The 25,872-nt window shown below is 41.5% G+C and overlaps 3 protein-coding genes across 5 annotated transcripts; all 3 read left to right on the top strand.

The window, feature by feature from the left end:
• The first annotated feature begins 1,806 nt into the window (after positions 1-1,806).
• Positions 1,807-6,489, top strand: si:ch211-214j8.12 (uncharacterized protein LOC100000539 homolog). The gene is made up of 5 exons (XM_063489559.1): positions 1,807-2,033; positions 2,438-2,700; positions 2,863-3,029; positions 3,649-4,850; positions 5,283-6,489. The coding sequence occupies exons 2-5, from the start codon at positions 2,463-2,465 to the stop codon at positions 5,674-5,676; spliced, it is 2,001 nt and encodes a 666-aa protein (XP_063345629.1). The 5' UTR covers positions 1,807-2,033; positions 2,438-2,462; the 3' UTR covers positions 5,677-6,489.
• Positions 6,490-6,706: 217 nt separating this feature from the next.
• entpd4 (ectonucleoside triphosphate diphosphohydrolase 4) lies at positions 6,707-12,667 on the top strand. Of its 3 annotated transcripts, XM_063490369.1 has the most exons (14): positions 6,707-6,903; positions 7,274-7,373; positions 7,453-7,650; positions 7,740-7,945; positions 8,066-8,216; positions 8,329-8,432; positions 8,771-8,830; positions 9,004-9,134; positions 9,308-9,343; positions 9,620-9,786; positions 9,899-10,223; positions 10,930-11,015; positions 11,127-11,288; positions 11,504-12,667. In XM_063490369.1, the coding sequence occupies exons 2-14, from the start codon at positions 7,357-7,359 to the stop codon at positions 11,736-11,738; spliced, it is 1,878 nt and encodes a 625-aa protein (XP_063346439.1). In that variant the 5' UTR covers positions 6,707-6,903; positions 7,274-7,356; the 3' UTR covers positions 11,739-12,667. The 3 variants fall into 3 exon arrangements, with proteins under 3 accessions (XP_063346439.1, XP_063346441.1, XP_063346440.1); XM_063490371.1 differs by lacking the exon at positions 9,308-9,343; XM_063490370.1 differs by lacking the exon at positions 9,308-9,343 and having other exon boundaries at positions 9,004-9,158.
• Positions 12,668-17,036: 4,369 nt separating this feature from the next.
• Positions 17,037-25,306, top strand: slc25a37 (solute carrier family 25 member 37). Its single transcript, XM_063490126.1, has 4 exons — positions 17,037-17,326; positions 21,525-21,753; positions 22,105-22,161; positions 22,584-25,306. Exons 1-4 carry the CDS (start codon positions 17,132-17,134, stop codon positions 23,117-23,119), a joined length of 1,017 nt encoding a protein of 338 aa, XP_063346196.1. The 5' UTR covers positions 17,037-17,131; the 3' UTR covers positions 23,120-25,306.
• Positions 25,307-25,872: the final 566 nt, after the last annotated feature.

Genomic DNA, 25,872 nt, shown 5'->3' with positions numbered 1-25,872 from the left:
TAGTGGCATGTCCTACTGACATCAAGGCTTCTTCTCTTTTTTAAATCGTCCCATAAAACAGTTTACTGAAGAGAAGATGTCATGCTAAAATTCACAGCCACTCGTGGGAGAAACGGTAGTCTCAACAGTTACAGTATAAAAGCATCCTAAAGCACCTTTATCTGAAAAAGAGTGCTTAGGATAAGATAAGATGCAAACAAAACAAAACAGAAACAGCGTTTTCATTTCACCCATTGTAAACATACAACGAAACAGCAATACAATTAACTTGATGAGGCGGTGTCGTGTTATTTGTGAATGATTTGTTGAAAAGAGCAAAATCTTTCAGCCCATAAACTGAGCAACTTTCTTCAACTGAGCTAACAGCTGCAAGCAAAGTAGCAGAGATGCTCTCACATGCCTCACCCTCAAGTTAAAAAAGTTCACGTCTAAAAAAAGACTTCTATTCAACTTAGTTTCACTTCATATTTTTCACTTGGTTGTCTGCACTCCACCCACAGTGGTGCTGTGTCTCTAAACCAGATGGAATATTTCCCAGAATGAGAATGAGTCTGAAGAAGACTTTTTTCCTGCTGTGCATGTAAAAGTGAAACTTTGGATGGTCCTGATTCTACAGACAGTTTCTCAGGTTTATGTGTGAAAAAGACTTTAGTGATTGTTTTTGAACGGTGCATGCTCAGGTATCCTGTTCATGGCTTAAACTGGCACTATTAATTCTATTGATTTAATTGAAATAAATGTAGGCCTATAACCTCCTGTTAACTAATCCATGAGGTACACCAGTGAACACGGAAGCCCAGTTGCCCAAATCATTTAAACAGATTTACAGCTTACAGCCATAACACCTGAGCACACCTGATCTCATCAATCTGATCTCAGGGGCTGGGCAGCGTCAGGCCTGGTTAGTACCTGAATGGGACCCCGCCTCAGAAACCAGGTGCTGTAAGGTTGGAGGGCGGCTCACGTGGTGGAGCGGGTCATCCACCAGTCTGAAAGCTGATCTTGAAGCATTCTGGGTAAAATACTGAACCTTGCTTCATTTGTGTGCGAATGTTAGATAAATGGACTTCTATGGAGCTTTTGTACTCTAGCTGACCATTTAAAGTGCTTTTTACTACAAGCCTCAGTCACCCAGTCACACACACGTTCATACAAGTGCTTTTTTCTATACCTAAGTGCACACACACTCAGGTAAAAGTGCTTAGGTATATAGATAAAAGATATACATGTGTGACTGTGTGAATGAGACTTGTAGCAGAAAGCTTTTGAGTGCTCACATTGTTTAGAAAGACAAGCGGAAGTTCAATTATTTATCTTAATTGCCTACATCGATATTTACTCCTCTCAATCGTAGACTCAGTACTACTATTGTCTTGCTGCACCATCGTGTGGTACAAAGTGGTATTACATAAAGTATTCGTATTTTGCGTCGTGGCATTGCATTCTATTGACAACATAAGTAAATTTTGGAAGGTTGTAAACCTTTTTAATTAACAACAAGTATCTTAAACACAGTTCAAGATACATTTTTAAGATTCACGAATATCAGCATTTAAAGTTACTTTACAGGCACATAATTAAAAGACTTTTCCTAAGAGTAATACAGAAGGCCTTAATTAATGATTAGTATTACATTCATAGACAATTTGCTTGCAGATAAGGTAACAAAAGTGATAATAATCAGTTAATTTGCATTTATAACATTTTTTTCCGAAACTTCACATTGACCTTGAACGTAGCTTGACGTTCAGTGACACTCGGTCCCTCCCCAAGTTTTTCAGAAAGCCCTACCGGGTTACCAGTGAAGTCTCGTGCACTGCTTTGTTTCCGCTGGACTTTCAGACCGGGGAGGTTTACGGCTGACTTGATGATGTCAGGCAGCCTGACACGGAGTGCTCCTGGGAGACAAAACTCAGGGAAAATTGTTCCACATGATCAGCGTCCAGTCAGGAAGTGTTGAAAGCGTCAGAGCAAGGTACAACTGTGCTTTGTTTTCGCATAAGGACAAGACAGCACACTGTTACATCTGCCAGGTAGGTGTCCGTGCACTGGAAACTATTCTGAACAATGCATTCTGCTCTTTTCAATCTTTCCGTAACTACAAAGGCGAGTTAGTTAGACAGCAGCACTGATAGTTAACAGTTTACTGTAGCTTGGTTAACCCTCCCACACTCTCATTCACACACGAACACCAAAGTAGTTTATTAACATCAGCTAGTATGTTTTAATGTTTAGATATGAACGCTGATCTGTGAGAGGAGGGGGTGTGCACCCTGTCAGCTTTATATGTGCTGTATTTTTTTTCCTTTTGTTTTTTACATTTGTTGGTAAAATAACTTCAATCCTAATGACACCATTCAAATTACATAAGAGTTAAAACTCCTTATCAACATTATGACTTTATAAAAGAAAGCAATTTCTACTTTTAACCCTTCAGCCCTGAAGTCAGCTGAAATCCCACAATGCCCCTATTTCGGGCTTTGGCTGAACGTGGTGGGGCGAAGGCTAGACCCGGGCGCAGGAGGCAGAGAACAGGAGACTGCTGGAGGACAGATGAAGATGGTCCGGTCCTTTCACTGAGGCAGCTGTCTCTGCTAAGCCTTGCTGACAACATGAAAGAAGTGTGGGTGAAAGACTATACCGATAACTACCTGGATCAGTATTCATTCAGATACATCATGGGGCCTTTCAACTTACTCAGTGAGTTAATGAGGGTCTAATTAAAAAATGATAACAGGAGAAATAAAAAAAAAAAGCAGCAGGACAGATTTGACTAAATCACTATAAGTGATCCCCTGCTGTACGTGTATTACTGATATCTTTGTGGATGTTTCTTTTTCTACTCTTTAACTCTGCCTGTAGCCAGTGAACTGGTTGAGGAGCTGACATGCCTGCTGTGCAGCAGAAAGCAGTTGTCCAGGGCAGCCCTCCACCTCCTATTGGTGCCCCAGCTTCGAGGTCTGTCCCTGGAAAGCTGTCCTGCTTTGGTCACCCCAGCCGTCTGCACTCACATTGCTGCACGCTGCCAGGTAAGAGAAAAACCACCGCTTCCATGTCCTTGTCTCATCTTTTACTGCACATGCAGTTTATGGCTAATGGTTAAGGGGGTTCTTCTCCAGCTATAGACATTTTTCATATATTTATATTTTAAGTAAAAGAGACATTTTCCTTCCTGTATTAAATATCCTTTATGTTACCGTTTCATTAGTTTTTTATTCTGGGAATGAACAGCTCCTAAAATGAAAATTAAGACCCTGTTCACACATGCTTTTAAAATATGTGTTGGGTAATCCTGCAGGACCTGGTGGTGCTTTTTGTTTTAATCATACCTTGGTTCCTTTTGTGAGTCACATATGACTTTGTCCTGACAACCTGTCAGTGCAGTCAGTGTTATAATCTAAGCACGAATGTTGACACCATGGAGGGTCATGATGGATGCAGCTGTAAACTGCAGTGTGTCTGGGCTGACTGCATGTGATCCAGTACCCAAAGACTTATTTTAAACCAGTTGCTAAGAGGGTGCTACATATTTGGTAATGTAAACCCACTGCAATTACGCCAGAAAGTCGAAAATTCATACAAATTATTTAAATATTTCTCTGTCTGATTATTTATTGTGAGTCTGAACTTTCTGTGTTTTTGTCTCAGGATTTGAGGAGTCTGGATTTGTCTGGAGCCCAGCAGCTACCTTCAAAGGTCATTTCCGAAACCCTCCATGGCCTTCCTGCTTTGCGCTCCCTCTCTCTGACTGGCATGTCCTGTGACAAGCATGTAATCAGAACAATCGCTCAGCGTTGCCGTTTGTTGCGGCATCTAGATGTATCCCGCTGTCATTTGCTTTCCCCGGGTGCATTGCTTCCTCTTGGAGGTGGGGCTTTCCGCTCCTCCTCAGGCAGTCCCTCTAAATCTCTGAGTTCTGTTTCCACTTCCTGCTCTGATCAGTCCTCATCCTTTCCTGCAACCCTGGCTCCTCTTCCCCTCAGCAGTCTGCTGGCTCTGGATATTGGGTTTGGGGTACAAGAGGAAGAACCTGTGGCTGCTGCAGCCTACCTCCTTCTCTCTCTCCCCTCCCTGGAAAGAGTAGCCATGGAGGGCATGGAAAAGGCCTGCTGCCTCATCGAGAACAGAGAGTTCAGCCTGGCAGATGAGTTTACAAGCAGGGAAGGAGTTGCCAAGCTGGAACAGGTTTGGCAGGAAAGAAGGGACAAGGAGGGAAAGGATACTTTAAGAATGAGGAGAGAAAAAACAGCAGTGGATAGAGAAAATGAGGATGAAGAGGAGGAGGAGATATCATGGGAGGAGTATAGGAGTGGGAGTGAGGAAGATACAAGTAGAGATGAAGGGCTGCCTTGCTCTCAGAGGCAGTCAGGGCAAAAAAGGACACATCTGTCACAGTCAGACTTTGTCCTGAAACTGAAGGATGTTAAGGGCTTAACCTTTGACTCTCTGGATAGTTTAGGTCGTTTATGTCCAGGCATTTGCTCCATGTCTGTGAGTGTTGACAGTAATGAAAACACTAGAGGAGGAAGCAAGGTATCTGTGTTAGCCGCGGGCCTCAAGGCCTGGTCCGGTCAGCTGCAGAGGCTCTCGGTCCAATTCCCAGGAAATCTGGACAACCTCCTTCCCTCTCTGTTAGTTGCAGGGTCCTCTCTGATTTCTCTTACACTTGAAGGGGTGAAAACCAACTCCTACACCAGACTCCTGCCAGTCATCAGGGCCTGTCCCAGACTCAGAGACCTGCTCATTTCTGCTGAGCCTCCTCCCTCCTTCCTACAAATAGAACATGAGGAGGATCAACAGGACAATGGAGATCTTCCACGTCTGCCTAACCTTTGCTCTCTCACACTCAGGTAAGGTTACTGCTGAGGTACTATTTATGGTATACCAGGAAGTATTGCCCGTCAGTAAAGATTCCACACTGTTTCTTTGTGTGTTCTTGTAGTAGGCTGCTCATAATGATGTTTCACATCAATCTAACATTTAATCATGCCATTAGAGGAAAATCAAAAGTCTATTCTTGCTCCCAAGCTTAAAAGGCCCTATTGTACAGATAACGTTGGCCTTTATAGTGTTCATATTCTTCTTTTTAAGCTTTTTTTCTGCCTCGGGAGCATCTATCTGTGTTGTGGCATTTAACAAAATAAAGTGAGAGGAAATAATTATTTAAAACTTAAGAAATGTTGTAGCCTTACCAGAGGCCAGAAAATTATATTTTGATAAGCAGACAAGACTTTGGCAATCTATCAAAGATTTTTCCTCATCTTCTTTGTCTCTCCCTGAAGTTTCTCCTATGAGCACAGCCAAATAAAGCCTGCCATGTTCTGGATGTCCCTGAAGACGGTGCTCAGGTGTCTCCTAACCGGTTCCCCTTTACTGGAGAAGCTCTCACTCGTCTCCCTGCCGTGCCCCTTGGACTACACTTTACAGAGTGTGCTACGCACAGAGAACTATGAGCCGCGTGCTTCTGCAGAATCCACAGGCTCACTTCTCGTGCCGCTTGGACGGGTACGCCACGTTGACCTCCAGAGGACAGACGTGACGATTCCAACGGTGAAGAGTTTATTACAGCAGAGCAAGAGACTGAAGTATGTGGATGTGAGTTGCTGCTGGCAAATTAGTTACTCCGAGTGGCTGGCCTGCAAGACGTGCAGTAATGTTCAAATTGTCTGGGCATAATGAAGAGATTACCAGCTGATTCACGTACAGCAAATAAAACTACTGTGCACCTTTTGTAGTGTGAGCTTCTACTACAGCTCTACAAGTTTTGGCAGGTTATCACAGGTTGTTTTTGCACTGAGAGAACATATTGAAGTAACACTTGATGACTTGTCTTATATAAAAAGAGTTATTACAGTAACTTGGATACATTTGAAAATGTGCTGCACAATTTATACCATGTTTTAAATCATTTGTTATGCTCTTTTTATTGTTTTTCAAACTTATTAGAAAGTCAATATTAATGTATTGTCTTTTCAGTAAGCTATAAATCTTATCTTAAATACACATGAGAACCTGGATTTGTGTATGACTTATGATTTTATATCCACTATCAATCCACTGCACATGTCCAAACTATCTCAGCCTTGCCTCTCTACCTTTGTCTCCAACCCGCTCAGCCTGTGCTGTCCCTCTGATGTACTCATTTCTAATCCTGTCAATTCTGGTCACTCCCAATGAAAACATCTCAGTGCAAACATCTCCAAACCACCCATCATAGCAGATCTCACTACCATCTTGTAAATCTTCCCTTTCACTCTTGCTGTTGCCTTTCTGTTATAAAACACCCCTGACACTCCACACTGTCTGCTCTCTTCTTCACCTCTCTCTCATTGCCTTGGATGTTTGACCCCAAGTAATTAAACTCATCCTCCTACCTCTCGCATATTAAACTGTTTCCATCTTATTCACACACGTGTTGTGTCTTCTCTTCTACATTTCAATATCTGTCCTTAATCACCTGAACCTGCTGCACATTCTTCCCAGCATGATCTCTGCCTGTCAGTCAATAAAAGTCCTTTTCCTTGCCCTGGTGTCTATCCTTACGCACAACTCAGTATAAACCTTTGACACCTTTCTTTTTCTTTCCTAACTTCTTCCTTTAAACACGATGATTTCACATCACCTGGGGATCATTTCTTACCTAATTCCAGGAAGTAGGTGGCGGTATTGCACAATAATACCTACATTAGACGTGGAAGAAGAAAAAAACAAGACGGGCGGCTGTCTGCTCACAGGCTTCTGATCCGGGCTACGCGGAGATGAAAATCAATCACCACGTCTCGACTACCACGTCACTCACCGGATTCCTTCTCGTACCTTTACGTTAGTTAGCCAGAGGTTAGCATCTGGCTGCTAATAAATGCCACATTTTCAAGAAAAGGGGGGATTTTCACACCTTTCCTAGTAAGTAATAAACCGGCTAGGAGCTGTGAACACGTAACATTCCCGGTTTTACAGTGACGATCAGTAAAAATGCGCAAAAATAGGCTCATTTAGCTTTCTGCTACAACCAAACTCAAACGTTATTCAACACAAACGTCTGAAATGCAAAAGTTAGGTCGTGTGAGCGCTTAATCTGCTTTCCTTTTATAAGCAGTGCTTTTCCTGTTTGGCTAATGTCTGTCTGTAGTTTAAATACGTTGCCTTTACAGCGAGAATATGCTACATGTCCTGTGTCGTACCGGCTCTGCAGGCCTTTTTGATAAAAGAGCTCAAGTTCCCCTCAAAATAAAATGTGAATAACTGTTAATTCATAACATTGCCCCCTAAAAAGGTCACGATGATAAATGAAGACATCAGGACGTTTGGAACAAGGCAGATATTCATCTTCCAGCTTCATGCTTTATAGTAGAAGAAATGTCCATCATGGGAAGGTTGGTTTCTCCTCGCATACCTTTCACATATCTGTGACGTTTCATACTTTGCTGAGGCTCTCTTATCTTTTGTTGACAGGATCAGCTTTTCGTGCCTTTTCCCAGCTTCGTGGCATTTCAGCCTCTCATCCCAGGTTCTTCCTCGGCTCGTGATACCATCAATCAGACAGCTGCTCTTCATCAGTCTAGTGGTCTGCCTCATAGGGCTGCTCTACCTGCTGCTTGTTGCTGGAAAGGGGCACGTCAGCTGGATCACAAAGGAAAATCACTTCCACAGGTTTTACACAACTACTATCCAGTTGCAGATGTCCTAGTAAACATGGGAAGCATCATTTCTAACTTTTACGATTCTGTATTGTTCAACAGGCACTTAGCCAGGGTCACTGATATCGACGCAACAGACACAACCAACCCCAACCTGAACTACGGTCTGGTAGTGGACTGTGGCAGCAGTGGCTCCAGGGTGTTCGTGTACTGCTGGCCCCGGCACAACGGTAATCCCCACGAACTGCTGGACATCCGGCAAATGCGAGATCAGAACCGCAAGCCAGTGGTCATGAAGATCAAGCCAGGTGAGATGTCCAGTGTTTGGCTCAAACCGTTATCACAATATTATTTGGCGATGCACGCATTTCAGCATCTTGTGCTGCCTTTTATTTACCCGCTGCGATCTAATGTGTGTTTTCCTTCAGGTATTTCCGAATTGGCTAAAACACCAGAGAAAGCCAGTGATTATATATACCCACTGCTGAGCTTTGCAGCCCAGCACATCCCCAAACACAAGCACCAGGAAACACCCTTGTATGTCCTGTGCACAGCTGGAATGAGAATCCTACCTGAAAGGTAAAACCCCAATAAGAATAAAATCGTGAACTATAAATCTGTTCACACCTGAGCTGACCTGAGTTACAGTTAAAAAAGCAAAGTTTTTGTTATTTTGTTTGTTTGATTTCAGTCAACAGGAAGCACTTTTGGAGGATCTGCGCACAGATATCCCAGTCCACTTCAACTTCCTCTTCTCAGATTCCCACGTGGAAGTGATTTCTGGAAAACAAGAAGGTATGTAAATGGAAACGTAATTTGAATTTGTTTATTTCAAAGGGACAGTGCATGTAAATGAACAAATCAGTGAAAATATCGAGTTCCTGGCAGGTCAGACAAAAACAATAAATAAGAAATTTAACACATCATCAGACAATGTACAATGATGTAGTCCAGGCAACAAATACATAAAATTACAACATGAAATTTCATAGTACACAGTACACAAGAATGAACATCAATGTGTTATACAGAATGAGAATGGTTTGTGTTGTTTTATATTTACTACAGTGGGAGTCTATTTGATTCATCACTTTGTGGCCACTGAAAAGTTACTTTGTATTTATTGGTGTTAGGTGTCTATGCTTGGATTGGAATCAACTTTGTCCTTGGAAGATTTGACCATGTGCACAATGGTAAGAATCCAAGCAGGTAGCATTTCACTTGTGTACTAAGTTTTTGCCACTAAAAGGCTGTTGTGCTGCATGTTAACTAAATCCATGGAGACTTTTGTATCTGCTAACGCGGTGCTCATACGATACGCCTTCACTAACCAAATCTCAAACCTCTTTGCTCTCGATCACCCAAGACGGCGAGGCTGTAGTGGAGGTACATGTTCCAGGCGGCGATCAGCAGGAGATGCTGTTGAGGAAAAGGACCACAGGTGTCCTGGACATGGGTGGTGTCTCCACACAGATTGCGTACGAAGTGCCCAAAACTGTAAGCTTTGCTTCTCCACAGCAGGTTATTATCCACAACCAATTCTGTTTTCGTGCTGTCTTTGTTTTTTGCCACTCACCCTCTGTTTTTCTCCCCCACCCCCCTTACTCCCCTTCTTCCACCCTCTATCATTTCCTGGTAAAACCTGTATGCACCATTTTTGTCCCGTGGAGATGATCTGCTCTCCATTCATCACTATTGACTCTACTGTAAGCCAGCTGCAGGCTCAGCAAATATGCCACTGATTGACTGTAGCCTCCCTAGATAGTTCATGTCAGCTTCTTTGATGTTTTGAGATGCCTTATTTGAGACACAATATTTAGCTTTCTCTTTTCTTCTCTTGCCTCGACTATGGGTGCCCTGCTCTAATAATAAAGGTGTGTTTATATGCATACACGCACTTAGAAGTGTGGGTGTGTAAATTTGGATATGCGTAAGTAGAGGGAGGGAGTCACTTCTCGTGCTGATGTGTGTTTGCTCTGTAGGAGGAAATCGCCAAGAACTTACTGGCCGAGTTTAACTTGGGGTGTGACGTGCATCGCACAGAGCATGTGTATCGTGTTTACGTGTCCACCTTTCTGGGTTATGGAGGAAATGCAGCACGCCAAAGATACGAGGAGAATCTGATCAGAAATACTGCAGCCCGAAACAGGTGAGATCTGCAGGTCATTCTCTTGGCTTAATGAAACTGTTTTTTGGGGGGGTTTTAAAGGTGGCACTACACAGTATTGCGGATATTTGTACTGTAATCCCAACTTATTCAGGCTCTTAGATCAGCATATTGGTGAAACAGTGGAGTCTCCACTGCTGGACCCGTGTCTACCCACTGACCTGCAGGATGAGATCGGTCCACCTATGCAGCGCCTGTATCTGCGAGGCACCGGAGACTTTGACCAGTGTAGGCAAATTCTCCAGCCATTCCTAAACCACACCAATGACACCCAAACCTCCCTCAATGGCGTCTACCAGCCGGCAATTGACTACAGCAACAGTCAGTTCTATGGCTTCTCTGAGTTCTACTACTGCATGGAGGATGTGCTGCGCATGGGTGGAGATTATAATGCTTCGAAGTACGCCAAGGCTGCCAAGGTGAGTGGCACTAAAAAAGTTTAAGTGCCAGCAGAGCTCCACGGTACTGGGTTGTGAGTGCAGAGCCTGCTGAAGGACTCGGGGCCCTGATGTCACTTTCATGGGCTCTTTCTGACGGTTTAGTCAGTGACATACACATGAGTATCCCCCTAGGTTGTGTAGGGCTCTGGCAGTGTTCCTCCTGGTCCTTCAGTCTTACTTGCTGAGTTGATGCCCTTCTCCTAGTGCAACAGCCCGTCTCCTTGTATGTCCTCCACACTCTTGAGACTGTGCTGGGAGACAGTAAACCCCATTGTCATAGGGATGCACCATGCTGGAGTAGCTGTGCAACTTGAATGGGCTGCGGGAACAGTCTCATGCTACCAGTAGTGGCAAGTGCCATCAGTAAGCAGGGATGATGGCAATGGTGCTCACCACCTGCTAAACCATTCTCTTTTTGAGATGTGTTTTGTTACCTCTCCACTGTACCTGTTTTCACTTTGATTTACAGCAAAGCAGGTGAAATTGATTCACAATGGCTCACGCTTGCTATTAGGATGGATTGATATCCCTGAAGTTGAACTTTATTTAGACTGTCATGATCCAGTGTTCCTTTAACTCTTTTGAGCAGTGGAGTAGAGTTATTTTGAGCACTAGAATGGTTATAGTAATGTTTATCATTCACTTATCATTGGAAACTGCAGACATTTTTATTAAACATTTACAGAGTTACTGTGCCACCCAGTGGAAGATTCTGAGGGAACGCTTTGAGTCTGGGTTATACGCCTCACATGCAGATCTCCATAGATTGAAGTAAGTCAGGACTCTCCAGCAGTTTCTGAAAACAACATAAAACTTGTCACGTTCCTCCAATATCCCTGCTGCATGAATGTTCAGCATGTGCTGTATTTTTCCTGTCTGCAGGTACCAGTGTTTTAAATCGGCATGGATGTATGAAGTACTGCACACAGGCTTCTCTTTCCCAACCAATTATAAAAACCTAAAGACTGCTTTATTGGTCTACGATAAGGAGGTGCAGTGGACTCTTGGAGCCATACTTTACAGAACACGGTTTCTGCCTTTAAGGTAAGATGGATTTTCTCGCACATGTTGCCCTTTCCTCGTCAGTTTACTAATCAAGCTTTAAGTCATTTTGCCCAGTGAAAATAATGTTGTTCATGTGAATAAGTGCAGCCATGGTTAGTTGATCTACAGAGCTGGATTTCACTGCACAACTCTCAGTCTTTGTTTCCCAAACTGTTGTAATATGTGTAACTTGTTCTTGTTGTGACCTCTTCCAGGGACATCCAACAGGAAAGCCTGAAAGGAGCGCACTCTCACTGGCGACACAGCTTCTCCTTTGTCAACAATCACTACTTATTCCTGGCTTGCTTCTTCATCGTTTTGCTTTCTATTATACTGTACTTACGGCGACTCCGCCGCATTCATCGGCGCACAGCTCAGCGTTGCACCCCCTCCTCTGTACCGTGGCTGGAAGAGGGCCTTGGCTCACCAACAATCCTCATCAATCTCTAAAATTTGTAGAGCGTAAAGTCTGGGCAGCGTGTCTGTTTCCCATCGCCAATCTTCGCTCCTTTTCTCTCTGAAGCCATCTCCTTTGTCAGTGACTCTTTGAAGGCTGCTCCGCCTTAATGTGTTTTGAGAGATGGTACAAATAAGGAACACCTTGCATGAATCTTCAGGCTTGCCTGAGGAAAATATGTGTGATTAAGTTAAAAATTATTAATTATATTTTTGCCTGTCTAATTCAGAGGGCAGCTGTCCTTAAGTGTCTCTTATTTATTTCCAAAAATAAATGGTACTTTATTTCCAGGTTATCCATAGGGAAATAATTTCTTAGTCGAAATTTTTAATTTCGCAAAGTTTGAGGAATAAACCATAGTGGCTATTTTTTTTTTAATTTCTATTTATGTGTGGATATTTACAGTTCTGTATGCCTTTGCCTTTTCTTTGTGCATGTACACATCTTTTTTGTTGTTGTTCTTAAAGTTAGATGAAATAAGCACTCCCTATTTGTATAGAAACCTCTAATGCAATTAATTATAATCAGTAGAAGGAGAATTTTTTTGCACTGCAGTTGAGAAGCACGTCCCAGCAGGAATAGTCTTTTTCTGTTTGAGTGTGTCCGTGCGCATCGCTCCAAAAGTGACAAGTAGCCTTGAACAGCTATGCTAGTGCAATACATGTCTTATCACTGCAACGCATCTACCCTTTTCTCGTGAGCCTCAGTCTTTTCTAAGGCCTTGCTGAAAGTCTTGCGTGTGGATATCTGGCTGTTCGGTTGGATACTGTTGCATATGTTTATGTTTAGGCTTCGTTTTCAGAAGCTATCATGTCACTGCTGTGGGGGGTGGGGGGGATTGTAAACAAGAGCACATGCCCCATTATTTATATAATGAAATGTTTTCACAAATGAATGTGAAATAAATGTGACACAGCAATCCAGTAATAAAAATTTTATGCTATTCTGATCTTTTTTATCATCTTTTGGATTAAATGTAAATTTCGTGGTCTTTGGGAGTAATGTGAACACCGACCTCTCTGTCCTCTTTTATTCACCAAATGCGGTTTTTAAACTTATTTCCTGTTTAAAAGCTGCATGGAAAAAAAATCAATCAATGGTAATAATCAGCATGTAGCCAATAATGGCCACAGGGGCTGCAGAAAGTTGTTTTTTTGTTTGTTTGTTTTTTTGCCTGTTCCGTTTGGTTCTTTAGCCATCAAAATTGTTGTCTGAAGGCCAACAAAGATACCCAACGGATTACTTTACCAAGTGGATCATTAAGGCCTTGCCCTATTGGTCCATTTGATCAACCTTTGTTATTATTATTTTTTTATTTTATTTTTAGTTGTTACTGACGGGACAGACATGGCTGGGAGGTAGGAAAGGGAGAAAGAAAGAGAGGAAGGAAAAGAAAAACAGAGGGGGAACGGGACGGTGAGAAAGGGCACTTAAAAAGAAAAGATCTCCTGGATCACCTGTTGAGAGAGGAAAAAAGCAAAATAGCAACATGATAAACACAACACCACTGCATGAATCTAGCTAAGTGTAAATAACAGTAAATACTAAAAATTAAATGTTGTGCAGCACGCAGGACTGACAGCGCACAATGTGCTTTGAGGTAGCAGCTAAGAAAGGTGTAGTTTGTGTCTATGAACAATGAACACCCATGTGCACACCTGTGTGGATCAGCGCACTTCTATTCAAAAGGTTTCTCCATGTAACAAACTGCTAGAGCAGTGGTTCCCAAAACTTTTTTTGCTGGGCCCCCCTTTGTTTTACAAGAAAAATGTTCGCCCGCGCGCGCGCACACACACGCACATGCACGCACAAACACATCCTCCAACAACACACACCCATATTTTGCTCCATTGCGGTTTATTTCACACCTCAAACATTTAGTAAACAATTAAGCAAATACAAGTAATCTGCGATAAATTACAGGTAGTAAGAAAATAAACTACTAACTCCTTTACGTACGTCCACACCTACACGGGGATTTTTGAAAACGCAGCTGTTTCGTCCACACGTAAACGGTGTTTCGAATCACCGAAAACGGAGATTTTTAAAACTCCTTTTTTGCGTTTACGTGTGGACGAGGAATACAGAGTTTGTCACACAACGTCAAAGGTATGTGCCTTTTTTCACATCACGCTGTGCGCCACGTTATTGTTTGCATGAGATGAATTGCAGAATAGCAGATAGTCAGATTAACAGTATTTTGTCTCTATCTTGTTTTACACGCTTACATACACACATGCAGTTACTGTCCCTCCGTTTAGAAAGGCAGAGGCGTCACGGTGTAATTATTTTACATGTAGTTGTTTTTTTCCTGTGTAATAATATTCAACATTGCTATCAATACATTTTTCAAAAAATGCCTCTCTGTGCAAAATGGGTTTAAAAACATAAACAACTGTGGGATACTGTTTGTCTGTGATTTAGACAGGGGGAACAAATCGTGGCAGGATGAGCCTGATATTATTTGTATACCACTGTAACTTTACTGTATAAAGAGCTAACATCTCCAAAATGTCAGGAGTAGTTAGTCATTACAACAAGTGTTTGTGAACTAAAAATCAAGAATGTGGGATCCTGTTTGTCCGTGATTTGAACAGCCCAGCGAGTGCTCCTGACGAAGGGAAAACCAATTCTGCAGGGAGACCTACCTCGGCACTTGTGCAGGTGAAGCCAAAGGGAAGATATGCATATTTTCTAGTCTTTGGCTTAGAATGAAGTTGGTTTGGAAACAGCTATGCTTCATCTCCTGCTTTGCGTTTGTGTGGGCGCCCCGTGCTAGCAGTGTCCAAGCGTTGTCCGCCCCCCCTTTTCATACCGCGCTCCCCCTGCAATGGCTCTGCGCCCCCCCTAGGGGGCGGGTCCCACACTTTGGGAAGGTCTGTGCTAGAGGGTGTGGGGAGCCATAGGCCCCTCCCCCAGGGCATGAAGCAGGCATGGAGGAGATCCAGGCCCCAGACATCCAGAGGCCCCAGAAAGCGAGAGCCCAAGGAGGACCATCAGAGGGGCACTCGTGCCACCCTCTGCAGAAACTGCTGTGTCACCATGCTGTGCAAATACATCATTAAAAAAATTGTGTTTCCAAGCCACAGTCTGGCCTTGTTGTGTTGGATATCTGCTCTGTTACAAGGCTGTAACTGCTGCATCACTGAGAATATTCCACTTGTGGATTTGTTTCAAAGCAAACAAAGTTATGCACACAATGCAGGATCAATGTGACGTGTTTTGAGAACGAAGCAAATGAGCCATGTGCCTTTTAAATTCAGTGGTGTTTGAAGTCCTCAGCAGACACTCCAATAGTAACATAAACTAATGCACTCGCTTATTGTTGCTTTGAGTGGAAGATAAATTCATTGCCACTTTTGCTAGAATTCAAAACATGTTCTAAACTCCCACGTTTGTTTGCTGTGATGTAACCTCTCAGACTGAACTCATGTCTCAATATTAGTATTATATATACTGTTGATATTATTAGTGTTATTAACAAAGACTGACATGATTACATGCAACAGTTTGTGAAGTACAAAAGGCAGGCCGGTCATTTTCTTTCTGTTTTTTGCTGCGTCATGTCTCTGGTCTCCCACCTTCAGCGTTGTAATAACCAGCTGTAGCTTTAAAAGTTCATTTTTACTGGTACACTACCGGTTCATGTTAACCTTTTTGTGGTAAAAGCAAGGAAAATGATATTTTCCTTGCTGATATGTGAACAACAGCTGTAATGGCACCCTGAAAACAAGTAGCTCTTTAAGATGTCAGGTTCTTATATTGCTGAGTCACTGGGATGTAACCGTGCCTCACAAACACACCCTCAGTGATGCAATATGCTTTTCCCCATTGAGCTTAAGTTTCAGTCAATAGTATGTAACATAGGATAGTTTAACTCATTTTTATAGGTATGATTAATGATTAATAATTGATGTTTTTGTTTTGATTGAACACAAATCACTTAAAAATGCTATTGTGTGGCCGATTAATGGCTCAGAAAATTAAAAGAAGCAGTTGTTCTTAATTGTTCAGATCACTCCCTGTGATGACAATCAGGTGGGGTGGCCTGACCAGTAACTCTTAAGAGCAGCTGAATCCAGTGATAACCACTGCACACACTGGGATCTAGTGGAATATCAAAGTGAATTTGAAACTTCTGTCCTGCAACATGAGACAGGTATACAGTATCTAAAGACATATAAATAATTAAGAGTAGAAGATGTAATGAAAAAACAAGGAATGGGTTTAAATAACTGGCCTCCAGCGGGGTCCTTGGACTGAAGCAAATGGAAGGAACCTGTGAGGTAGTCCAACAGTTTGACAACAAGGTTACACTTTTATTTGGGAACTGGAACTCAAGCGTGTGTGTAAAGCAGCTATTTTCTGAAGCTTCTGCTTTAACTGTAGGCTATTTCATAAGACTATCCACATGACGTGAAGCACGGATGATGTGTGCAGATCTGTATGCTCAGATTTAAAATGGCAGGTGAGGGTGGTTTGTGTTAAAGTAATGTTTAAAAAAAGATCTTAAAATCATCGGAGCTTTTCTTCCTTCCCTCCAGTTGGGCAAACATGTGTTATCAAATGTCATAGTTCAATGAGCATTACATTACAACAGTGCCGCTAAAGCAGGAGCTAAGATCTCGCCTAAGATAAAAACAAAAAAAGACGTGCCACTTCTGTGTTTCTTTTGCTGAATAACAAATAGAGATGTCGCCCTTCTTTTGCTTCTCCAGTTGTGTTTCAGAGCTGTAATTGCGAGTTATGTAACATGCCCTACAGTTCAAATAATTAGTAAAATACAATCCACTGCTATTTAAGAAGAGTTATTTATTAAATGAGTGATCATTTTATATTTATGTGACATTTCCTGGAAGGATAAATTATCCTGTTTGTGTACTAAAGTCGGTTTTTCAAGTACTATGTGAAAATGTATGTGATAATGTATTCCACTAGTCTCTGTGATAGCACCATATGCGGTGTGGAGAGACCACAACTTTTAGATAGACGATTTCCCTCATGGTTATTGCACATATGCTGCCTGATAGGTAAGCCACACCTACTTATCTACTCAAGCTGGACTATGAGATTGCACTTTTGTCAAACCCATTCAAAAACTGAGAAGGAAATCCAGCATGGATGGACAAATTGTAACAGTGGGGCTGTTGAGTGTGAGAGGAATCTGGCATGGAAAGTTTTCATTGGTCGCCTAAAGCCAAGATCCCGCCCGAACACTAACGACATGAAACGCGAGTGGTCCATATTAATATAAACCACGCCCTCGGTCGTTACGTCACATGGGCGCTGGAACTCCAGTAGTGATGATGTTGTGGTTATCCATGCCGCCTTTAGCTCTCTTGAGTGTTGTCTGGTAAGGAAGAGCTTCTGGTAGAGCTCTCCACGCATGGAGTTGTGCTCGGACCGTGCGGTGGCAACGCTGGATATGTCGCAGAACAAAACCAAAGACGAGGAGCCTTTCAACAGTGACGGGGACTACGAGAGCTTGCCACCTCATGTCTCCGTGACGACCCACATGACAGCGGGAGCAGTGGCTGGCATACTGGAGCACACAGTGATGTACCCCGTGGACTCTGTCAAGGTAACTCACCGCGAAGCAGCTTAGCGGCTGTTCGCACTTGCTTCGCCGCCACAGCTCATTCACTAACAAGCTCCAGAGCATCGCTAACTGTCCCGACTGTCTACCATAGCTCGCTAACGAGCGCTAGCTATAACATCTCCGGACTGCCCATCCTCGGTTAGCCTTAGTGTTAGCATGGCAGCCTTCGTGGTACGAGCAGGCTGAACAAACTAGTTTAACAGGCTCGTATGAAGTAAATCAGAGTAAAGAAATATAATAGTTAAACCAATCAAGTACAAACAGTTTCGTTTCTTTTTTTCTTTTCTTTTTTTTTTGCTTCCTGCTCGATACAACGATTAACTTGCTAACATGGGAAGCTTCCTCAACGCCCGGTGTAACCTTAATTCATAAGAGGCACATATTAGCAAGGTTAAAGCAAAGTTCAGAATCACGGTTTTATTTTCAGCCAGTGAAGCAAGTTAGGTATTCCCACAGTCGTTGTAGGCAAAGTAAAGGTCAGGTCTGAGGTGTGGTTACATCACATATCAGACTTTTTCCAATATTTAAGGCAAGATTTATAAACACCCTTCTGTAAGTTATTACTCTGTAGTGCACTTAAAAGCACACTTGTGGTCCCACACACCCTCCCACCCCGACTAGATGCTATCACTAATTAATAAAGGCTAACAGAGTCCTACCAAACTGTGTTTGGTAATGTGGTTATTATTGTACTGCAGTCTACATAGAGTTGCAAAGTGCATACACACTCGTTATATACAGTGTGTGTGGCAGTAAACAGGTGTTATGTACAAATCTAACACACTGTTTGGTTTGTGACCTTCACTGGGTCGTGATGACCCTTCTACCAGGTTAAAACTGTTGGTCTAACAATAAAGCTGGTCTGTGTTCTTCAGACTCCTTGAAGCAGCTGTAGTTGTCTCTGCTTGTTTAAGGGCAACAAACACACTACATGATAGATGCAAAATTATTAGTTTATATATTTTGTAAGTCAGTGCAAGAATAATAATGACATTGGCTTATAATTTGGCACAATTTGCATAACTGTGAATGCTCCCAGTTATTTTCTCTGTTTTCAAATATGAGTATTTGATGTGTTTGCTACTTTTTGTACTCTTGTAAACTGAATATTGTTAAATGTGGGCTGCTGTTCAGACATTTTAACACAGCGTGTGATCTTGGTTTCTCACATTATTACAGGCATCACCATCTATTAGCATAGGAAGAAAATAATGAACATAATATACATTTCATACAGCAGTTACACTCCATTAGAATGAGAAAGCCCAAGTTTGATCTTGACTGCTATCTATATAATACTACTACTAATAATACTAATACTAATACCAATAATAACTAGTAATGACAAATGGCAAGCCAAGAACATTTTATTTGCCTTTTATTTTTTTAGCTTTGTGTAAAACTAATCCAGTGCAGGCAAAAGGTGAACGTGAAGCAATAAAGGATCAAATTACTGACTCTTTGGAACAATAGTGAGTACAGGTTTTATTTAGTTTCATCTAAACACAATGGCAGTCATGAGTAGGAATGACTGGATTTTTAATTGTCTGACCTGTTTTGGTTGTACACTTGATGGTTACCAGACAAGTTTATAAAGAGAGGAAAGTCATTTCTCCCTCCCACTAATGCCATGTTGAAACTAACACCTAAAGGTAAGTGTTCAGTAACATAATGAAATGAGGGTCCAGTTTTGTTAAAAAACTTGCATCTGTAAAGTAAATCGTAAACTGGGGGGTTTAGGTGTGGTGAACTTTGTTCCTTTCATTCCTCTCTAAATCCTGCTCACCAGTTACTTTCTAACAGAGTGGCATTGTATTGATGGTGCTTTATTTTGTAGTGCTGCAGTCTCCTAACAATAATTTTGATTCGGCACAGACAGCTTGATTAGCATAATCCATAAAAGACACTCGATCCTCTTTCACCACAGTGTGATAGGCTTGACATATTTCCACACTGACCTGTAGGCCCTTTGTTGCACAAGCCTTGTTGCCGCTTCCTCTTGACTTTTCAAAGTTTTCATAAGCGCAAAGAGCTGTGGATGCACCTGCTCGGTCCGGGCTTTATACAGTTTTGAAATTTCCCATTTTAACCCATTTACATTTTCCACATTACACAAAAAAGACAGATGAGATTTTAAGAGATTGGATTCAGAGCACACTGCACTTCATTTCTAGTTAACAAACTCAAATTAGGAAGCTGTGTGGTATGTTTCACATCGGTTTTGAAATGCAGGTTGCAGAATGTCTGACTTGGTGTTATTTTGAATTTCAAGCCTGGTGAATCAGGCTAACAATCACTGACTGTATGTTTCAGTCTTCCAGTAAAACATGAGACTCATCTGGGAATCAGGGATGGGCTTCTGTTACTGCTAGGAGGGGTGTCTTATCTTTGTTGCACACATTCGGAATCAGCCTCACACAGCAAAGGGTGTGTGTGTGTGCAGTTGCGTTTCTCAAGTGTTGATTAGTAAACGGCCACAGAATCACAAGAGACAAAGCTAAACTAAAAGACAGGACAGTGTGACCATCAATGGTCGTGTTTTCTTTCAGGACATCTTAAAGGCTACACCGATATTTGCTTTTGGGGATTGTTGTGTTACGTCAGCTGACCATAGTAAAATATATATATAAGACCATGAAAATTAAAAGACCACTTTTTTTTTTTTTTAACTAGTGCCTGAAAACACCGTTATAATATAATCTGCTTTAAAAAATCATCTCCACTGTTGGACAGTTTTTGCATTTAGTCTCATTTTGAGTTCATAGCTGCAGATCTTTCTTATCCATACATTTTACACCGTGGGCCACATGCAGCCCGCTTTGATCTTAAGTGGGTCAGACCAGTGAAACTCCACTTTGTGTCAGTGTAAAGACATTTAACTAAAAATGTAATCCCTGATGTCTTTATATAAGTGCAGTTTCATCAAAATTTGTAATTTTTTAATGTGATATATATGTAAAATAAGTGAAAAACGTCTGTTTTAATACTTTCCTGTAGTCATAATAATGTACTTTTATTTCTATGGTAGAAAATTTCTGTAGTAAATGTAGTAGATACTTGAAAAACTGAGGTCTTTATCAATTGAAAAAGTTGTAAAACTTAAGAAAATACAGTAAAATGTACAACACACACACAAACACACACTTCTCAAAGCCATCCAGTGGGCCAGATTGGAGTCTTTGCCAGGCCAATTATGATCTCCAGACCTTGTGTTTGACAACCTTGCTTTTTAAGCTTCTTACTACATAGGCACTGAGTGTGATGCATTATTAGTATTGGAAGGTTAAATAGTGTTATTCCCCAGTTTTCATTTCACAGTTTCAATTATAAATACAAATTCCCGGCCTGGTTTAAAATCCCATATTTGTAATGTTTCCTAACATGATGCTGAACCTTAGCCAGTTAATTTCTAGAATTGATCTCTTGGATTTGGTTACAGCAGAAAGGAGTTATGTGTTGCACTTTAGATGTTTTTATCATGTACTCAGAAAGTTACCACAAAAACCTAAAACATTTGCTGGTTGTGGATATTGTGTACCCAGCATTATTTAATGTTCAGAGGAAGTTGGGGGTTTAAAACAAGACCAATTAAATTACCTCTCAGTTCCTCTCCTGATGGTGTGTGACTAACCATTCATATCAGTTCCTCTGTTTTAGGCAGACAGTTTTATCTTCTTGTGTGTAATTGCAGTGGAACAAGCTTAAACGTAAATTGCGCTGCCAAGTTTTATGTGCCCAAAGTTCCCAAATCTGTGTCCTGCGGAAATGTATTTGATATTTTATTGTCAACCCAAAGGAAGGAAACACAGGGGAACATGCTGAGGAAGATAGACTTGGCCTATCTCCTGAGCCAGCCCTAGATCGCTCCGCAAATACAAACATGCTTTGTGTTGTCCAGAGAACTTGGCATGATGGAGTAAAACAAAGAGCTGCCACAGCCTCCTACGCCAGCCCGGGAGAGATAGAAATCACTCAGACAGGGCTGTGACACTGACAGGAGCACTTACTGTCAGAAAAATCTGACACTTTTACAAGGAAAAATATTCCCAAAAGCAATGATTTGGCTTATATCAGGTGCTGATTTTAAGGCCACACTTAAGCGTTCATACCAAGACCTCAGTTGGATAATGTAACTGTTGTGCTGGAATAAATGATAAGCGATCTTTATTATTTTCTTCAGACAAGGATGCAGAGCCTGCAACCCGACCCAAATGCACAGTACAAGAGTGTGTACGGGGCTCTGAAAAGGATCATCCGGACTGAGGGGATCTTCAGGCCGCTGAGAGGTCTCAACATCACTATGATTGGAGCGGGGCCTGCCCATGCACTCTACTTTGCCTGCTACGAACGAGTGAAACGCTCACTGAGCGACGTCATTCAGAGCGGCGGTAACAGCCATTTAGCCAATGGTACGAGTTTCTGCATCTCAACACGAACCACTTGAATATCACACTGACTGCTTTTATCGTAGACTAAGCATCACAAGACTTGGAGGAGCTGAGTTAGGAGAAGTCATATCCTGTTTACAGTGGCTGGGACAAATCCCAATCGCGCAAACGAGAAATCCAAACAGCGTGTGTTATGATTGGGATATGCCATTTAAGCCAGTGTCTGTTTTTTTAGTAAGAATGGTAATCCAGCACAGCCTTTACTAAAATGCCAAAAATAAGGGTGATATTTGTCATAAACTGATATGGGGATGTTTTCTTTTTATTACTGCTTCAGATATTTGACGTGTCAACGTGTGTTTGTTTGAATAGGTGTGGCAGGTAGTGTGGCAACTGTTCTTCATGATGCAGTCATGAATCCAGCTGAAGGTAAGAACTGAGAACATTTCCTAACAAGGTACTTCTTTGCCTTTTAACAGTGATGGTATTTTGTCCTTTGTCACTAATCCTTCTAATAAGAGTTATCTGTGTATGAATGGTGCACTTTTTCCCTCTGTCCCGCTCAGCTTAGCTGTTGTACAAAGTGCACCTGAAAATTTACTTTAGCAAATGCACTGAATGAATTTTAATACGCAGCTGGAAGTAGTGTGTGCTTTTTATTTCTCTCTAAGTAAAGTTTTCTCAGACTTGCACCGTATTCTTGCTTAAAATTAGAGCTCTTAAAAAAAAGAAGGGCTAATAAATCACTTTATGGTTGTTTTTTTTACCTTTTTTATCAGATATTGTGTGCAAAGCATGAAATTATATAGAATACATGCAATCAAACACACTAACACCCTTCCTGTTTTCAGTGATAAAGCAGAGGATGCAAATGTACAACTCTCCGTATCGAGGACTTTTGGACTGCATCCGAACTGTAACATATACTGAAGGCGTTGGCGCCTTCTACCGCAGCTACAGCACACAACTGACCATGAACATCCCCTTCCAGGCTGTTCACTTTATCACCTACGAACTGATGCAGGAGCAGTTAAACCCTCACAGACATTACCACCCCGGTAGCCACATATTGTCAGGCGCAGCAGCAGGAGCCGTTTCCGCAGCAGTTACTACTCCGCTCGATGTCTGCAAAACACTGCTCAACACACAAGAGAACGTAGCGCTCAGCTCCATGAACGTCAGCGGCCACTTGACCGGTATGGCGAACGCTTTCAGGACGGTGTACCAGCTCGGTGGTCTGTCAGCCTTCTTCAAAGGGGTCCAAGCTCGGGTTATATACCAGATGCCCTCCACCGCCATCGCCTGGTCGGTGTACGAGTTCTTTAAGTACTTCCTGACAAAGCAGCAGCTGCCTCAGGAGCATGAGGCGGGACCTCGCCCTCTCTAACAGAAAGTGCGTTTGAGCAGCACACAGGTGGGCTGATGACAGAAAACTCCGACATGAAGGTGTAAGAGGTCTTGGCATTTTTCCACATGCTGCTGATGAAATAACATGACTCATTTTTTCACAAGGAAGAATGGTGGGGGTGTGGCAGAGAGAGAGACACCCCTAACAGTGTGTTATTTTTCAGTTAGTAATGTTCCACAACCATGATATGCAACAAAGATCACTATATATATCTATATAGATATTTATATAGATATAGATAGATAGATAGATAGATAGATAGATACTTGTAGAAGTGATATTGTTCTTCCTCCAGTCCACAAACTCACCAACCCCAGCTTTTCCAAACTCTCCCATGTTGTTTGTTGTTTCTATTTCTTAATATTGGAACTCTATATTTATTTTCTTAGCCTGTGTGTGTGTGTGTGTGTGTGTGTGTGTGTGTGTGTGTGTGTGTGTGTGTGTGTGTGTGCGTGTGTGTGTGCGTGTGTGTGTGCGTGTGTGTGTGCGTGTGTGTGTGTGTGTGTGTGTGATGAGACAGCTACACGTTCCAAGTGCCTTATAAGCATATAAAACCCTGCTTAACCCTTTTTCCTTTTCTGTTCTTGACATAGGAAATCTTCCCATATTTACATTTTCTTTGGTCCAAGTTGCATCATGAAAAGCACACAATTCTGTTAGAATGAATTATGAATGAATACAGGCTCTTTGTACTGGCATCAGTCACATCTGTTAAACGCACACATAAATCTGCACCAATTCTCCTGATTGTTTTGGGGGTTTTTTTGTATTTTTTATTTTTTTAATTAAATACTAAATACTTTCTTCCTGCACCCTGAGAGATCCCGTTTCTCTCTTGGCATGAAGGTGCGTAGGCCGTAGCGGTCCAGCTTTTTGCCTGCACAGAACTGCAGTGCATCTGAATCACGCACAATTTAAAGATCATTCGCTGTTACTGAAGGCGGGCAGCTTGTTTATGTGTATTCAAAACACGAATACACAGTGGTGACTATTTCCGAGAAGCCTCTCTGTTAGCCTGGTGTGATGTTCAGCTTTCGTGTGAATCGTGCTGACCATGAAGATTAAAGCTGTACATTGTATGGAAAATGCTTTTTTATTTTTATGTTCAGCTTTAGCTGAACACGCACACACCCTGTGATGCAAAGTGCAACGTGATGACTTGATGTCAGACGTACACTTTGTTACCATGAGGCCAGTAAAAACTTGATCGCATCAGTAAGGGTAAGCAGGCATTGTTATTTCTTTTATTTTCACTCATCCTGTTGTAGTTACACATTTCCTGTGTGCTCTCTGCTCTTTTCAGCCTATTGTCATTTTGCCAGATCTTGATGTTATCCAGAAAGCAGTCAGATGTATTTATTTTGAATTAAGGAGGATATTTTTCTTACTCTGGAAAAGTTTGACGCATTCTCGTTGATCTCGCAGCCCCTTCAGCCACCGATTCCTCACATTTGTACAGTCGGGTAAATGATACTAAACCAAAGACAACCTATGCATTCTACTTTTAATCTGCACGATGCTGCGTGCCTGCCTGCGGTGGATTTTTATTCCACTTTTTCCAATGTAGTTTTCACTCAGTAGTGTTAAGATTTACAGTCACATCTTCAGTATAAGTTTGGAGCTCAGTGGTGTTCTGAGCAAACATCATTGGACTTTTAGTTTTTGTTGTTGTTCTTTTGAATGTCATAAAAAAAGTTTGAATTAATCTTGAAAAACTACAGTGCAACCTAATTTTTTACATAGTGATATGGTTGACTCGGAATAGACTACATAAACTATTCATATTGAATTGTTTTCACATGGATGGATAACATGTTTCAATATAAAAGTAGATTGATGTTTCAGTCTCTTGCACACATTGTGTCTTTTTTAAATTTTATTTTATTTTTTTTAGTTGGATCCGCTGAGGAAAATCTCAGATTTTGAGGTATCCGTTAATAACTGAGATATAAAAGTAGTGTCAAAAGTATTTTGAAATAAACAGAAAAGCTGATGTTCTATGTGGGAATTTGAATGATGTAAATATTTTTATGATCTTTACACACAAAAGTGAGTGTCATCTCCAGTGACAGGAATGCTTGAAATTTTGACCCTGCAAATACAAAATGATTGTGATAATGCTGCTACAGTATGCAACACTGGAGCTGAAATAAAGATACAAGTGAGAATTGGCGCCTTTTTGTGTTTGATTTTTCTGGAGTATTTGTGTTGGGAATGAGTGTTGCAGATTGGGGAAGATGTTTGTTCTGTTTCATAGAACAACAGCAAAGGTTTTATAGTGGAGTTTGTTTTAAAGTAGCATATTTTACAGTCCTGTTAAATCATAGTTCTATTTGAAAAGCAAACACGGGGAAAAACTATTTTACTACTGTTTGTGTGAACCAGCCCTTTAACTTGTAAGAGTAATACAGTTTCGGTAGAGGGCGCTGTTACATAAAGGTTGACATAACAGGCACGCCAATCAGTGATGTTGACTTGCTGTCAAAGTGTTGGTATCTCTTATTTAATAGTTACAAGGAAGATTACTTATTATTATTATTATTGTAGAGCATTAAAATAGCAGTAAGGGGCTGACAGCTCACACAGGAAGCACGGGATCTAGTTTTCAGGCAGTCAATTACTGCAAAAGATTGTCATCCAAATAATAATAATATTTAAACAAAAAACTCATATGCTTACATTTAAATTACATTACTTTTGAGCCTCTTAAAACAAACCTTACTTTTGTTGAA

The sequence above is a fragment of the Pelmatolapia mariae genome, linkage group LG12, assembly GCF_036321145.2.
Source record: "Pelmatolapia mariae isolate MD_Pm_ZW linkage group LG12, Pm_UMD_F_2, whole genome shotgun sequence".
NCBI classification, from domain to species: domain Eukaryota; kingdom Metazoa; phylum Chordata; class Actinopteri; order Cichliformes; family Cichlidae; genus Pelmatolapia; species Pelmatolapia mariae.
The sequence above is the reverse complement of the archived record's forward strand: the minus strand, read 5'-3'. Positions and strand labels throughout refer to the sequence as shown.

Excerpts from the sequence above, each read along its gene's own strand:
- si:ch211-214j8.12 (XM_063489559.1), top strand. The coding sequence starts at position 2,463 with ATGCCCCTATTTCGGGCTTTGGCTGAACGTGGTGGGGCGAAGGCTAGA. Across the intron at positions 2,701-2,862 it reads GGGGCCTTTCAACTTACTCA|CCAGTGAACTGGTTGAGGAG; the intron begins GTGAGTTAATGA and ends CTCTGCCTGTAG. Across the intron at positions 3,030-3,648 it reads ACATTGCTGCACGCTGCCAG|GATTTGAGGAGTCTGGATTT; the intron begins GTAAGAGAAAAA and ends TTTTTGTCTCAG.
- entpd4 (XM_063490369.1), top strand. Across the intron at positions 7,651-7,739 it reads AAGGAAAATCACTTCCACAG|GCACTTAGCCAGGGTCACTG; the intron begins GTTTTACACAAC and ends ATTGTTCAACAG. Across the intron at positions 11,289-11,503 it reads ACACGGTTTCTGCCTTTAAG|GGACATCCAACAGGAAAGCC; the intron begins GTAAGATGGATT and ends GACCTCTTCCAG.
- slc25a37 (XM_063490126.1), top strand. The coding sequence starts at position 17,132 with ATGGAGTTGTGCTCGGACCGTGCGGTGGCAACGCTGGATATGTCGCAG. Across the intron at positions 21,754-22,104 it reads TAACAGCCATTTAGCCAATG|GTGTGGCAGGTAGTGTGGCA; the intron begins GTACGAGTTTCT and ends TTGTTTGAATAG. Across the intron at positions 22,162-22,583 it reads AGTCATGAATCCAGCTGAAG|TGATAAAGCAGAGGATGCAA; the intron begins GTAAGAACTGAG and ends TCCTGTTTTCAG.